Here is a 14,358-nt window from a genome sequence, read left to right on the forward strand (position 1 = left end):
AGAAAAAACTTCAAGTTTCCAACTCTTGAATAAAGAAATTAGGAAAGTCACATAGAGTACAATAAACAATTTGAACACATCTTTTTGTGTCAATTCCCTTCATCTACTAAATAGTTCCACAAATATTCACCTCCAGGAACATCCATCATTCATTATAAAATGTCTCAAATATGCAGTTTTAAAAGAAACAAATGCTATAGCAAACACACGTTTTCATTTTCAAACACAATATCAGGTCCTACACTCAGATAGAGAAATATCTGCTTGCAAGCCATGCTTTTAGACTGTCTTGCACTGGCTTCATTTTACTTTGAAAATTAAGGGCAGTGAATTATGTAGCACAAAAGTTCACATTTCTTTCAGCACATTTCTTTCACACAGCAGTTTCTTACTTATACAATGACTTTGGACTGGGATATTATGGATTTGATTTAGGCCAGGGATGACATAGCCAAGATATAAAACTAAAATTAATAGGCTGGTTGGAACAATAAATCCCATTTTGTTATAAAAATAAAATTGTAACTGTTGACCAAGTTGAGCCGCTTAGTCCAGCTGCTGCTGGAAAAGAGAAGATGGGCAGAACAAGCAGCAGAAGATGGAGAAGCTAGCTTCTAAACAAGCAAAGAGAGATTTCTTGCATTCTTAGACTGTGAAAAAAATCCTAAAAACAAGTCCTAAAATATCATGATGCCTTCCGCAAAGAGTAGCTTTGAGGTTTTGGTCTCCTGGTGGTGCTGCATGTTTAAATCCCAATCAAATAAATAATCTGTTGAACTGTATCCTTGATCTGGCCAGAGCTTAAAACAACGTGGTAGTGAAACAGTTGAATGTTTGCTGGACCACACTGGAACTTAATTGAGAAAATAGAATACTGCTGTGTACCAAATATTAAAAGAATAAAAGAAAGATGCTAAATTAAAGTGCATATTCCAATTCATATTTTAGTTTACATAAAGTATAAGATGTTTGTTTTTTTGTGCATCTGTATTACAGGATATTAAAAAAAAACATTCTGGATGGTTAAGATTTAGACTGTATTTGGGAGCAGTAGGAAATGAGATGTGGAACTTAGTCATTCAGGCACTGGTGAAACAACTATTAGGTTTCCAAACAAATTCAAACCCCAAGCAACTTTACGTGCAACAGGACAGAGGGGTTTTCTCAAGCAGTCTTACATTCCCTCCATGGTTGGGGCAGGAGAGTGGCTTGCCGGTGGCCACAGCGGTTACAGTCTCCAAGGTGGTGGAGTCCTCGCTGCTGCTGTCCGGCGACCTCTGCAGCACGTCCATCAGGTTGGTGATGAAGAAGTTGTTCTGCAGAGCGGAAACCCCCTTCTCTGGCAGGATGGACGTCTGGCGGCACACTGGGCACGACAAGGTCAGACTATGGACAGGAATGTAGTTTTGTAAGCACCTGCAACAAGAAGAAGAGAAATGTTTAAATCATTCAATGATTTCAGCTGTAAGATCGGGCAGAAAACAAGATGGTGCCTTCCTGCGTTGTTAACAACTTTAAATGATTAATGAAAAACAAAATAAAATAATTAAAATATCTCTGACATGAATCCTGGGGGTGGTCAGACATGGGTTTGAAACCTTCGGTTTCATATATAAGCCCATGAGCAAAATATAAACTCCCCCCAAACTTGAGATAAGTTCAAATACAAGACGTGGAGGGTAAGGTGGTTATAAATCTCTGCTTTACTATACAGCGGCATGGTCAATTGTGATAGTAACATTGATAAAGACCGCATTAAAGCATTGTAAATAGATTTTTTATATATGTTTCTCTTCCACTGTATCCTAAAATAGTCTTATATACAAGCCAACATACTCCTATTTACACAGTTACACAGCAGTATCTTTATTATGTTGCTGTATTATTGGTTGAGGATAATATAGCCCCATGCAAAACAGTATAAAACAGTTTTTTCTGAAAACTGTCTGGCTTGTTCTTTCTAAGTCTGATGTAGTTCTGGGTTATATATGAATATATGGATTTTTAATGGATAGGACATGACTGGGGATGATATTTTTCAACAGATAATGAAGAATGTCATTATTGCCAAAAAACTACTTCGATCAGCATAACCACAAATGTGCACAAAATCTATCAAAAGATTCTATCATTTAATTTAGTCAATTTTACTTAAATATCAAAATGCCTTTCTATCTCCTACTGTAGTCTCAAACATGCACAATAAAATTAACAGAATTCATTTCGATGATCAGAGAGAATGCTATTTATAGATCTACCTTGCATTCTGAATATACAAAAGCAGAGAGATTTCAGGTGCACAGGCTGGGTTTTTTTCTTTCACTTTTATTCTTCCCCACAAAGAGGCTGCCAGCTGCTTCATGAAACACGCGAGAATCGAGCAAAACAAAAACACCACAGCACTTAACTCAACCATCTTGTGTCGCAGTTTAGCTTCTTATTTCACATTTGTCAGCTGCCAGCCTGAGCAGTTTAAAAATAATAATAATAATAATAATAATAATAATAATAATAATAATAATAATAATAACACAAATCTTGTCTTTGCCTTCTTGTCTGCACTGTCAAGTTTTCATCTTCGGTATAGGAAAAAACAGGCTGCTCAAAAAATGACAGGCTTTTCGCTGCATTAAGTCTTTTTGAAAAACAAAAAATAACAAACACACACTCACCTTTTCCCTTTCCATACTAAAGATATAGAAGCACAAGTTCTGGAAAAATAAGATCTCTGTTTTTGAGTCCAATTTGAAAAGATCTCTTGTTATAATACAAATCACTGCTGTCCTACTTCCAGCCATTAGTAGCATATTGACATATTTGCTCCAGGCCAACATTTTAACTTTCTAACTCTGAATCGGAAAGGGGGGGGGGGGGGACGACGAATGACATCCAGTTTCTGTTGCAAAATAAAAAACAGTAAGTGCCTTTCTTGCAACATAAATCCACAAAAGTCCCCTATCCAAGGCAAAGGACAATCACAGAAGCACATTATGCTTCTGAATAAAGCAATGAGTGTGCTTTTTGGGTTAACGGTGTATTCATTTCACATTCAGGTAATATAAGACATTACACTGAAACAAATGCAATTTAACCCCTGTACTGCGTTGTCACTATGGGTAGCAGAAAAAAAAGTAACATTCTCTGAAAACTGTTTTACCAGTACCAGGCTTTTAATGCATTCAATTTATCGAGCTTCTTTAATACATGGTCATGAGTAGGTTATTTCCATTGCGGATTAATCAAGAAGTCCACAAAACAAGAACCACGGTCCCTTACCTCTCACAGAAGGTGTGTAGACAGGGGAGTACTTTAGGGTTCTTGTAGCGATCCAGGCATATACTGCAAATCAGGAACTGTTTGTCAATCTGACGCACGACAGGACTGGGGATGCTGGAGCCTTCACTGGCCATCCTAAAACTCTGACATATGGGTCACGTTTACTTTCACCCTGCACACCGGACAAAAAAAACCCACAACAGACTGATGTTACAAAACATATTGTACAAGACATACCATACAAGGGGCGGCAGCACCATCACACAGAAGAGAGAAATGAAAATAATAAAACACATGCATTCCAGATAATACCGTCCCACGCAGTCCTGACAGCTCTGGATTCACTGCTTGGTTTACTTTGACAGTATAATACACAGTGGTTCTTACTGCCACCAAATTCCACTTCCATGATCCGCTTTTTTTCACACTGCAGACTCACCATGCAGCCACCCAAGAGCTACAGCGTCGGAGGACAACGCAGCTCTCGGGCAGTTTACAGGCAAGCCTGCAGGCGCCCGGCCAGACTACAGGGGTCGCTGGTGCACGGTGAGCCGAGGACACCCTGGCCAACCTAACCCTCCCTCCCCCCGGGCGGCGCTCGGCCCAATTGAGCGCCGCCCCCTGGAAGCTCCCATCCTTGGTCGGCAAAGGAATAGCCTGGACTCGAACTCGCGACGTCCAGACTATAGGGCACATCCTGCACTCCACACGGAGCGCCTTTACTGGATGCGCCACTCGTGAGCCCCAACTTTTACCTTCTTTAAAGTGTTCTGGCTACCCTTCGTTTGCTTAAAATCTTTTAGATCTGTCATTTATTATTATTATTATTATTATTATTATTATTATTATTATTATTTGGCAGACACTTTTATCCATTTACATTTAAAAACTGATATTTAATTACTTCTACATTTATAAATATGTTGACAAACTGTATCCCCCCACAAAGAAAGTATAAGGTTTTCATAATTATATACAGTTATATCAAACATATTTAGTGCACTGTTATTACTGGTTGAAATTTGAACATTTAAGAAAACAATTGTCAGCACCTCCTCTGAAGTGAACCACAAACTGAAATTACTCAGTTGAATATTACCAAATGTTATAAACAATAATGTATTGTTAAAATTCAACAACATTTAAGCAAAGAAGTGTTTCAACAACATGCAAGCAAGCTCTTTAACCCATGGCTGCTGTCAGCTTTGTGTATTTGTATATGCCTTTTAAACAACACTGGCATCATAAAAGGCACTGTACTCATAAAATATATTGTCACCCCCACCCCCCCATGATAAAACCTTTACACATATAGGAAGGAGTCTCTGAGCGATTCATCTACATGATGAGCTAGCCCAGGTAATGCATGAAACCAGGAGACCCTTCATATAAAAAAAGGCTTTTAAACAGAAGATTAGTCAAAATCACTCCGACACATCACAAGCCTAATCCATCTGTCTCAAAGTTTATGACACCGATACATCAAGACCTATCATTCGCAAAAGTGGCCCTGTCTTGGTCTCACTTTTCTTTAGTGTGGTGTGCTTTATTATTCTCTGCAACATATTTTATTTACTATACTGTTTTAAGGTCATCTAAAGAAGTCAAATCTTCTTTGTAATACAGTTTACTTATAAGAATAATAGGGCATTCTGTAAACAGATTTTTTGTTTTTGTTATTACAAGCTGTGGCAGGGTAGCGTCACACCCCAAGCTGTTACTGGCAGGAAAGAGACCCAGAGACAGAAAGCTGCAGTTTAAGCGCTGGTGTGCATGTATATTAACAAAACAAACACAAGAACAAGAACAAAATAAACTGGCACGAGGGCCAAAATAAAAATATTCAAACAAAAGAATAAATCACTTGTAGTTTGGGCATTAGCCTTCACTACAGATACAAAACAATACAAAAATCACAGCACAAACACTCAACCCCAAACTCCTTTCACCAGGAAAGGATTTCTGGCTCCATTTTAACATGTGGCCACTCCCCAATTAGCACCAATAAGCACCTAGTTGGCGAAAGGCCACACCTGTGATTGCTGGCAGGGTCAGATTTAACCCCATTCCTGCCAACCTTACATTCCCACGCACACACCATTTACAGCAGCAGGGCTTCTGCCCTGCTACACAAGCATTAAAAAAGACTGCATTTAACACTTGTGTTCCCATATACGCAGATAATTATCCAATTCTGATACATCATGATTAGCACAAGTTATTGAATCATATTTTGAGGGTATATGGAAAGTGTGTCTGTATATCTCATGTACATGTATTTTGGCAGTTAGGGCCTATACAGTACCATGACATTCCCCAAATGAAGGTGAAAGTGGATTGGCAATATAGGCCAAATAAAAACAATGACCAAACTATCTTATTAACAGTTCTGCAGTATAAAGGGCTCTGTCTGACTTACAAAGAGAGAGTCCTGTTAACATCAATGTCTCTCAACGCTTTGACATGATGCTTCACAATACATGCTGTCCCCGGGACAGTCTACCAACCTGCATAGTGTGAAAGCATTTTAGAGTTTCAACTGTACCTTTAAGATAGGAACAGTGTGAATTAATTGTAGAGAGTCATGACGAGGGTGATTGAAGATAAAGGAATACTAAAAATAATCAAATAAACATGGATAATTATTCAAGAGGAAATAACGAGAAAAAAAATCCTCCTTTCATCCCTTATAAAATGTCCCATAGTAAAAACATAGCAACGTGTAATAAAGCATAGTGAAAACATGGCAAACCAGTGTAAACTATAGTAGATGCAAAGGTACAAAATTACCATGCAAAAATACTATCATGGTAAACTTTTATAAGGGATGTACCAGAGCAGAATAGCATATTTTACTCAAGAAGCACCCTACCATATAAAACAACAAGATGTGCGACAGCTGTAGCAACAGGTGACCTACATTAGCAACCCTGTGATGTTTATACAAAACCCTGGGAAACTCTTGTATTTGTCCTTTAAAGATTTGTTGTGTAGTATAATCTTAAACTGCAGGATAAGGAAATTGGTTAAAATCCATGGAGATTAAATGTGATTCAACTGCAAATCCAAACTAGATTTTATCTAAAGCCCTGCCATGACGTAATTGCTCTATATGGTTGCCTATTTTTCTGTCTCATTTGAAGGTTACTGTCTTCAAAATACCAGTCCTGGCTCGAATTCAAAAGGCAGTGTATATGTCTACAATTCCCTATTAATTCAATCTTATTCCTTTTAATTCATCACCAATCCTTTTAATTAATCACCAATAACCACTTTCCAAGGGGGGGTTGGGCCTCCAAACAAGTGGAATTCACATAACTCTTTTTATATATAGCAATCCGAGTGCAAGGTTCATGGAAAAAAAGGGAAAGCAGGCCAGCTCAGGCTGATCAAGTACAGAGGAATGTCCTAAAAGGTCATACGAATATGTCTGAGACTATAATGGGAAGGAGCTCAGACCCTCATCAAAAGTGGGATGGTAAACTAAAATGGGCTTAAAATGAGAAGCTTTCCATACAATCTATGGTACTTCAGCTTTTGTATGGTCAATAGGCCAAGGACAAAGGAAAGCCCTTATTTGTTAGAAGAATTGGTCAGACAGAATAGCTCAACAGGGGGGTTAAATTACAACCGTGCTTGACAACTGAACAGGCTGATATTACTTCTAAAACATCTGATTAAAGTAGGCATTGCATCACTCATGTTACAAAACTCTTTTTACGTTCTACATGAGCATTACCAATGTATTGTTTTTATACAAAATCCATTCCATTACCAATGTACATAATGAGAAGAAGCAACAGTGAAAAGAATCACAAAATAGTCTCAGGCCAATAGCAGTATAGTAGCCACAAATTAGTAAATATATAAAGCATATAGCTACCTTGAATAATGCAGGTATTCAGGGTAAAACATAAACAAGAAAACAATTCAGTATGCACTGTCTGCAGCTCTTCAGAATTCCAGCGTGACACAAAATCTCAGACAATTCCAGCAGGAAAAGAAGAAGAAAAAGAAAATGCAGCGTCATGCATTGCACTACATAGAGCCCTACCATAGCCAATCCATCCTCCGATCAACGGCATATCTTGTTACATGTAGTGATGCTCCACTCCAGGTATGGAAGAAATATTACACTAATTGACACCAACCCTCAAATGATGTCAGCACATACAGTATTAGGCATAAATCTAATAAAAGAAAAAAAGAAGGAAAATAAATAGCAAGCCGGGAACCCCCACCCCAAATCAGAATTTCAAGCAAAATCTATCTTTATTTCAGCTCTCATATCATGTCAGCCTGTGCTGGGAGACTGCAGCAACGCCTGCAAGGGATGCTGGGATAGGGATGCAGCAGCAAGCTCCAATTAGATTTGCTGCTTTGTCATAAAATCAACAAATCAGCTGGTGCCAGCCTCCCCGAGTCACTGATTCAGCCAGTAGAGTGCTATGTAACAGGATTAGAAGCAGGAGCACGACATCCAGCATCATGCTGTGTTGCTACAAGAGGAAGGCCTTCTTCCATACAGTACAGAATACGCACATATGCTGCAGGGGAAATCCAATTTGACAGTCCAAGACCAATATGGGGATGTTAACATTTCCTCGGTCAAGGCTTCCAGAAATCTCACAGATTATGTGTTAGCTTTAAATGTATTTTGCTTAGAAGCTGTACATTTCAACGAAGAGTAGGTATAATGTATTAATTAACACAAGTATTTAATTTCCTTATGCCCAAATATAAAAATTACAAAAAGTGTGTTCATTTTAATCTATTAGAAACTACTCTAAGTGAGAACTTTCAATTCAAGTCTGCCAAGTCTAATGCAGAAATAGCTGTCTGCCAGTAACTTGCAAATTGCAATGCTGTCCCGGTTGGATCCTATTTCTAGTTTTCTTGCTTGTTCCTACAGTAGATCTGGTAAACTCAAAATAATGACAATGACATTGACATAAACAACTTGTCACAGGGAAAACATAGAAATGCATAAAACCATGGTCCAGGCTGTACCCCACTGTCCATATCCTGAATCAGCACATCTGTCAAGGAAGCATTTAAACAACCTATAGTGTATGTCACTAATAAAATGCCAGTAACAATTAAGTTCTAAATGTAACATATTGGTCAATTACAGCACACTGTAAGCGTGTTTACATCACTGTGTGCATTTTAAGTTTGTATTGACCCATGTTGGTCATACTGATTGACAGAATGTTACCCACAGCTGTGTGCCAGCTTGCACCCTGTATTCTGGAACAAAAACTACTTTTTAACCTTGATCTGGAAATAACTAACATTACATCACTCAGTAAAAATGTATTCTTGAACCAGATAAAGGTAACAGTTACATAGCAGTACAGAATGTAATGGAAATAGAATTCCATGTGACAGTTATCCAACATGCCTTACAAATATTTGAAACTCACCTGAATATAGAAATTATGTAATAAAATGAATACATTTTAAAAACTCTTCACCCAAATAAAAATGCTTCAACCAGATTTTGTTTAGTTATATGTTGAGGCTTTATAGAATCTTGTAATGTTCTTTGGATTTGGCTGAGCTAGATACCAGAGCTGTGCCCCATATAATGTACATAGACAGACACACAACACAAAAAACAATCATGCTGGTGGGTTTTTATATTGGGCTTCTCTTGACTCCTGCCAACTACAGTAATGAATGCCTCCCTTTCCAAGAACTGAAACAACCCATGGTGAGGATGAAGCATACTGTAAATTTCCACTTTGCAAGAGCTCAGCAAGCATTTTGTAATTAAGGTGAAAGGAGGCACTGAATGCATACTGAATGCATACTGTGCCTCCTTGTCTTGGGATTCTGATTCCTGTTTTCAGTTTTAGTTTCCTAGTTTGAGCAGGAGGGGTTCCAGGGCTGAGATACATGGCTAGCCATGTGTATGCTTGGCCCTGTGTTCAGGTGACTCCCTCTGACGTCTGGCGCTGCAGCCGTGTTCAACCTTTCACTTAAATGCCTAAATTTCACTTCAGTGAAACTACATCTATATTTAAAAAAAAAATCACAAATTAAATGCACAAGAAATACATAGTGGAACAGCTGAAAGTCAAATGTCAACTAAGATTTGCAAAGTGCAAGATAAAAGCTAATAAGCGGAGGAGCTTCTGCCATTTCCAATGCAAAGGGGGAGGAGCAGCTATTGTTTCCAGAGCCAGAAGGGGAGGAGAGCTTCCACCAGTCAGCAGGGCAACTGCCAGGCCAACTTCAGCAGCCGCTACACCTGCTGCTGAGGGGAGCACAGTGAAAGCCAGCCGCACATCCACATCCAAAGGGCTCAGCGGACAGCTCAGCATCGCCGCTGCCAGCGTTACAACTGCCAGAGTACCACCGCACCGCTGCCAGCATCGTCACTGCCAACGTCGCTACTGCCAGAGTGCCTCCCTGCATCCGCCACCGTCGAAGTGCCCAGCGCCACCACCTGCGTTGACACTCTCTGTGTCGCCACTGCCGGAGTGCCCTGCATTGCTGACAGCATCGCCACTGCCAAAAGACCACACGCAGCTGCCAGCTTCACGACCACTGGAGAACCCAGCGCAACGGGCACCGCCGGAGAGCCCAACGCAGCCGGCACCACCCGAGTGCGCATTACTGCTGCCAGTGTTGGGGCCACCTATAGAAAAAGCCCCGAGCAGGGAAAAGTCACTCGGGTTTAGGAAGTACAAAGGGGGTTAAACGGGCACCTCCTCACAGAAGCCCAGGGGTCACCACGTGGATTAAATGGACATCCCCTTACAAAAGCCCTGGGGTCGCAAGAGGAGTTAAACAGGCACCCCTGACAGGCCCAGGACCACCACGGCCAAAGGAGGAGGCAAAGGGACAACCTCTACCACAACCCTGACCAACCCGCCCACCAACAAGAATCCGGAGGGAGAAAACCAGACAAGGGGGGGAGGAGGTTGGTGTTTTAAGGGGGGAGGTGGATGATTGCGGCCATGTGTGCATTGCACAAGCGAGGATGTATATGGCAGGGCAGAAGCCATGCTGCTGTAAATTGTATGTGGGTGTGGGAATGCAAGTTTGGCAGGGATGGAGTTAAATCTGTCCCTGCCAGCAATCACAGGTGTGGCCATTTGCCCACTAGGTAATTGAGTGCTAAGTGGGGAGTAGCCACAGGTTTATAAGGAAGGAGAAATCCTTCCTCTGAGAGAGGGAGTAGGTAAGTGCCCAGCCTGACAGTAGTGTTTGTAGTTAGTATTGTTTTGTTTAACCTTTTATTTGGGCCCTTTTGCCTGTGTATTTGTTCCAATGTTTTATTTGTTGATTTAATAAACTTGTGCAACAGTGCTTTAAACTGCAGCTTCTTGTCTCTGAGCTAAGCTTTCACAGCGTTAACTCAATTAACTCTATTACAGGTCTTTAAGACTAAAAGTGCACTGGATTACGCAGGCCCCTCTATTTCCCTTCCACCAGCAGTGTTTTTCAATGCTGTGCGCAGACTCAATATGACAACATCTGAAATGATATGCCACCCACACCGAATAAATTATAATACACATTCAGGGCTCTGTATTTTTGCTCTTTTTGCTATATTGATCAAAGACGTGAGCCATCCCAGATGTCCATGCTATCATTATTATATATAACTATCAAGGCGTGTTTTGGGGAACGTTAATCATACATTTAAAAAAGGCTTATCATTCTTGACAATGAATAATCTTTCAAGGCTAAATGTGCTGAAGGCTATAGTTACTGAGTGTGCAAGGCAACAGCCTTACTTAAAAGTCGTATATTAACCTACCTTCATATCCTCACAACCTCCAAACCATTACTGCTTTCAGTGTGGGAAATCGATCAGTGTTAATGTATGTGTGTAGCAGCCCATTAAAACACGCAAGAAAAACACTTGCTTAGATGTTTTTATATCAAACACAGTAACTTGAATTCAGAAACCACCATTTTATACAGTAGATTGTGGGGTGCATAATCTAACGATCCACACTGTAGGCCTATATAAAGCCAATGGTGGATCCAGGGGAGGTCAGGGGGTCCAGACTCCCCCTCTTTCGTTAAAGCGTGAGGCTTTTTTTTATAGCACAAAATTAAAATAAAACATGACCTCGATATGTATTTAGAATATTGTCACATTGACTTGGCCATACAGGCCATCCAGTCAGTGGTATATTAAAGTAAAACAATTAAGCAATTGTTAGGGTGCAGCTGGTAGGCAGGCAGTGGCACCACGCAAATCTGGCAGATACACAGAAGACTGCTATAAGAAAACAATAATTACTCATTTTGTTGATGATGTTGTAGTGAATTGGGTATAAAATTTATTTAAAAATAAATAAATCTAGTCGCACACACAGGGGCGCTAAAATGTAGTGAATTATATATACCTGTATATATACCTAAGTTCCGCATCATGTAAAACCAGAATTCCCTTGACAATAATCGACATTCACACAACGTGTCAGAAATATAAAGCAAGATTTTATTTATGAATAAAAAGGGTGCACAACTAATCTATTGTTACAGAAAGCAAAGACGATTGGTTAGAGATATGCGTGAATAGTATACAGTTCACTGATTTCTTAGTCAAACGATTGCAACGACCACATTACACCGTGTAACAATTTTTTTTGTTGTTCCTGGGTAGTAAGTGTTATTTCCTAATTGCTTATGCCTCAAAAGTATAGAAAATGGCTATTATTCCCCACAGACTTTGCTTTTTTGACCAGGACAGTGATATTTTGAAATTTACCTATTTTCCAGAACATTCCAGATAGATTCAGTGCTGAGTAAACTTGGAGTAACTTCTAGAACTTCCTAGAACTTTCCTGTAATATAAATAGTAGTATAAATACAGGGGCCTTAAGCCCACCAGTTCAGTTTAGTTCCAGCTGCCTAAGTGGATACATATCTGCATTTTTCTGAGATGGCATCAAGGTCATAGGAGACTTCAAAATGGTGGCATTCCTGATGGGTCTCCAAGGCGGTTTTACCAAGTTTCCCTGCTATCTTTGCCTTTGACAGGGACACCAAGATGCACTACCACAGGCGGGACTGGCCACAGCGGACCGAGTTCTTTGTGGGGAGGAACAACGTCAAGTGGGAGCCATTGGTGGACCCCCGGAAGGTGCTGATGCCACCACTGCACATCAAATTGGGCCTTATGAAACAATTTGTCAGAGCTCTAGATAAGGAGTCGGCAGCCTTCAAGTACCTTCAAGACTTCTTCCCTAAGCTGTCCGAGGCAAAGGTCAAAGCCGGTGTCTTCGTCGGACCACAGATAAAGAAGATCCTGGAGTGCAATGAATTCCCCAAGAAGCTCACTAGTAAGGAGAAAGCGGCTTGGAACAGCTTTGTCGCAGTGGTTCGGGGCTTCCTGGGCAATCACAAGGCCGAAAACTATGTGGAGCTGGTTGAGACTCTGGTGAAGAACTACGGCACAATGGGCTGTAGGATGTCCCTCAAAGTCCATATCCTTGATGCTCATCTTGATAAATTCAAGGAGAACATGGGAGCGTACTCGGAGGAGCAAGGCGAGCGCTTCCACCAGGATATACTGGACTTTGAACGCCGCTACCAAGGACAGTATAACGAGAACATGATGGGAGACTACATTTGGGGGCTGATTCGTGAAAGTGATTTACAGAATAATCGTAAATCTCGAAAAACTATTCACTTCTAAATCTTTTGTAGTCATTTTTGTATTACTTTAGTATAAATACATGTTAATTTGGATTCATATGTTGTTTTTTTCGGACTTTCTATGTGAACGAAAAGACACAAATTCACCCGTTTTCTCATTGGAAATAGGTAAATTTCAAAATATCACTGTCCTGGTCACAAAAGCAAAGTTTGTGGGGAATAATAGCCATTTTCTATACTTTTGAGGCATAAGCAATTAGGAAATAACACTTACTACCCAGGATCAAAAATTGTGTTACAGAGTGCATACATGGCTAATACTAATATTAATTATGGCTGATCACACAAAGTGTCTACTTTGCATTAGTATTTTTTAGGGATGCATATTGGACCGCAAAAAAAAACAAAAAAAAAAACGGTCCGATATCCGGTTCAGCCCTGTACCGCGGTACATACCGTACCGCCATTGGCGAGTCAAAAAAATCAGATTGGACTTCAACATCAGCGGTCCATACCGTTTTTCTCTGCTGAAGTGGTCAGCGCGGCCGTGAATCCCAGATCACTCTCCCAAAGCTGATTAATGACTCGGGACTCTGTTTATCAGTCTAAAAAGCCACTTCAGGTGTCTGTGACAATCTTTAAATAATGAATGCTTAATGTATCAACTATGCGACCTACCTGTTTATAAACGATTGTGCCGATTTCAAAGTAGACTATTTTTCTAAATATATTTTTTGGATTTCAAAAATGATCACGAAAGTTTTCAGGAATGTTGTTACTCTGTGGTTTGTGCTGTTATGTGTGGAATAAACACGAGTCATGTAAATGATATTAAAAATGCATAATGTATTACATATAACATTGTTTACAGATATATGTTTATATATTTATTTTATATACAGTACACACATAAGATTGGTATTGACAGTGAGAAACACGGGATACCAAATTAGACAGCTGTCAATATCTTAGTCTATGGCTTTCTGTTTACTGATGTTTTAATGTTCTGCTATTTTAAATGTTATTCTATCCTGTTCATTTTCTTCATAGAGAACAACTAAAATATTGTATCATTTAAAAAGACAACTGCTTGAGGGTAAACACTGTCCCATGTCGCATGGGAAAGAGAATTTAAAAGATTACATGACATGTTCACAGGCTCTGGTTTATTTCATGACAATATATACAATCCACATGTTGTTTGTTGTGTTGTATAAGGTCATAACTTCTCATTAAAGCCTCTGGGATTTGGCTTTGTATGCTTTAATTCTTAGGAGCATGCAGTGTTTTATTGCAGTATGCAGTGTTTCCTTCATTGCACTAGTTCTAATCTTTTTAAAACTGAGAGAAAAAAAGCTTGCTGCAGTGTTTGTGCGATGGACCGGCCACATACCGTTCCACTCTCTGTACCGGACTTCCATAGATTTGGATCGGACCACACACGGAACCTGTTCT

General features: G+C 39.8%; 1 protein-coding gene across 9 annotated transcripts in view; it reads right to left on the reverse strand.

Annotated features, from left to right (window-relative positions):
* Nucleotides 1-14,358, reverse strand: part of LOC117421086 (tripartite motif-containing protein 2) — a 58,489-nt gene that overhangs the window by 12,776 nt on the left and 31,355 nt on the right. For 4 of the 9 annotated variants that reach the window (XM_059031632.1, XM_059031643.1, XM_059031648.1 and 1 more), the window contains exons 2-3: nt 3,277-3,448; nt 1,179-1,416 (exon numbers count right to left, since the gene is read on the reverse strand). In XM_059031632.1, coding sequence (XP_058887615.1) covers nt 1,179-1,416; nt 3,277-3,410 — 372 coding nt within the window. In that variant the 5' untranslated portion in view covers nt 3,411-3,448. Of the gene's footprint in view, nt 1-1,178; nt 1,417-3,276; nt 3,449-7,159; nt 7,304-7,330; nt 7,605-14,358 lie in introns of those variants that run through there. The other 5 variants (XM_034035011.3, XM_034035010.3, XM_059031651.1 and 2 more) reach the window with 4 other exon arrangements.

Source organism: Acipenser ruthenus, chromosome 1, assembly GCF_902713425.1.
Source record: "Acipenser ruthenus chromosome 1, fAciRut3.2 maternal haplotype, whole genome shotgun sequence".
Taxonomy (NCBI): Eukaryota; Metazoa; Chordata; class Actinopteri; order Acipenseriformes; family Acipenseridae; genus Acipenser; species Acipenser ruthenus.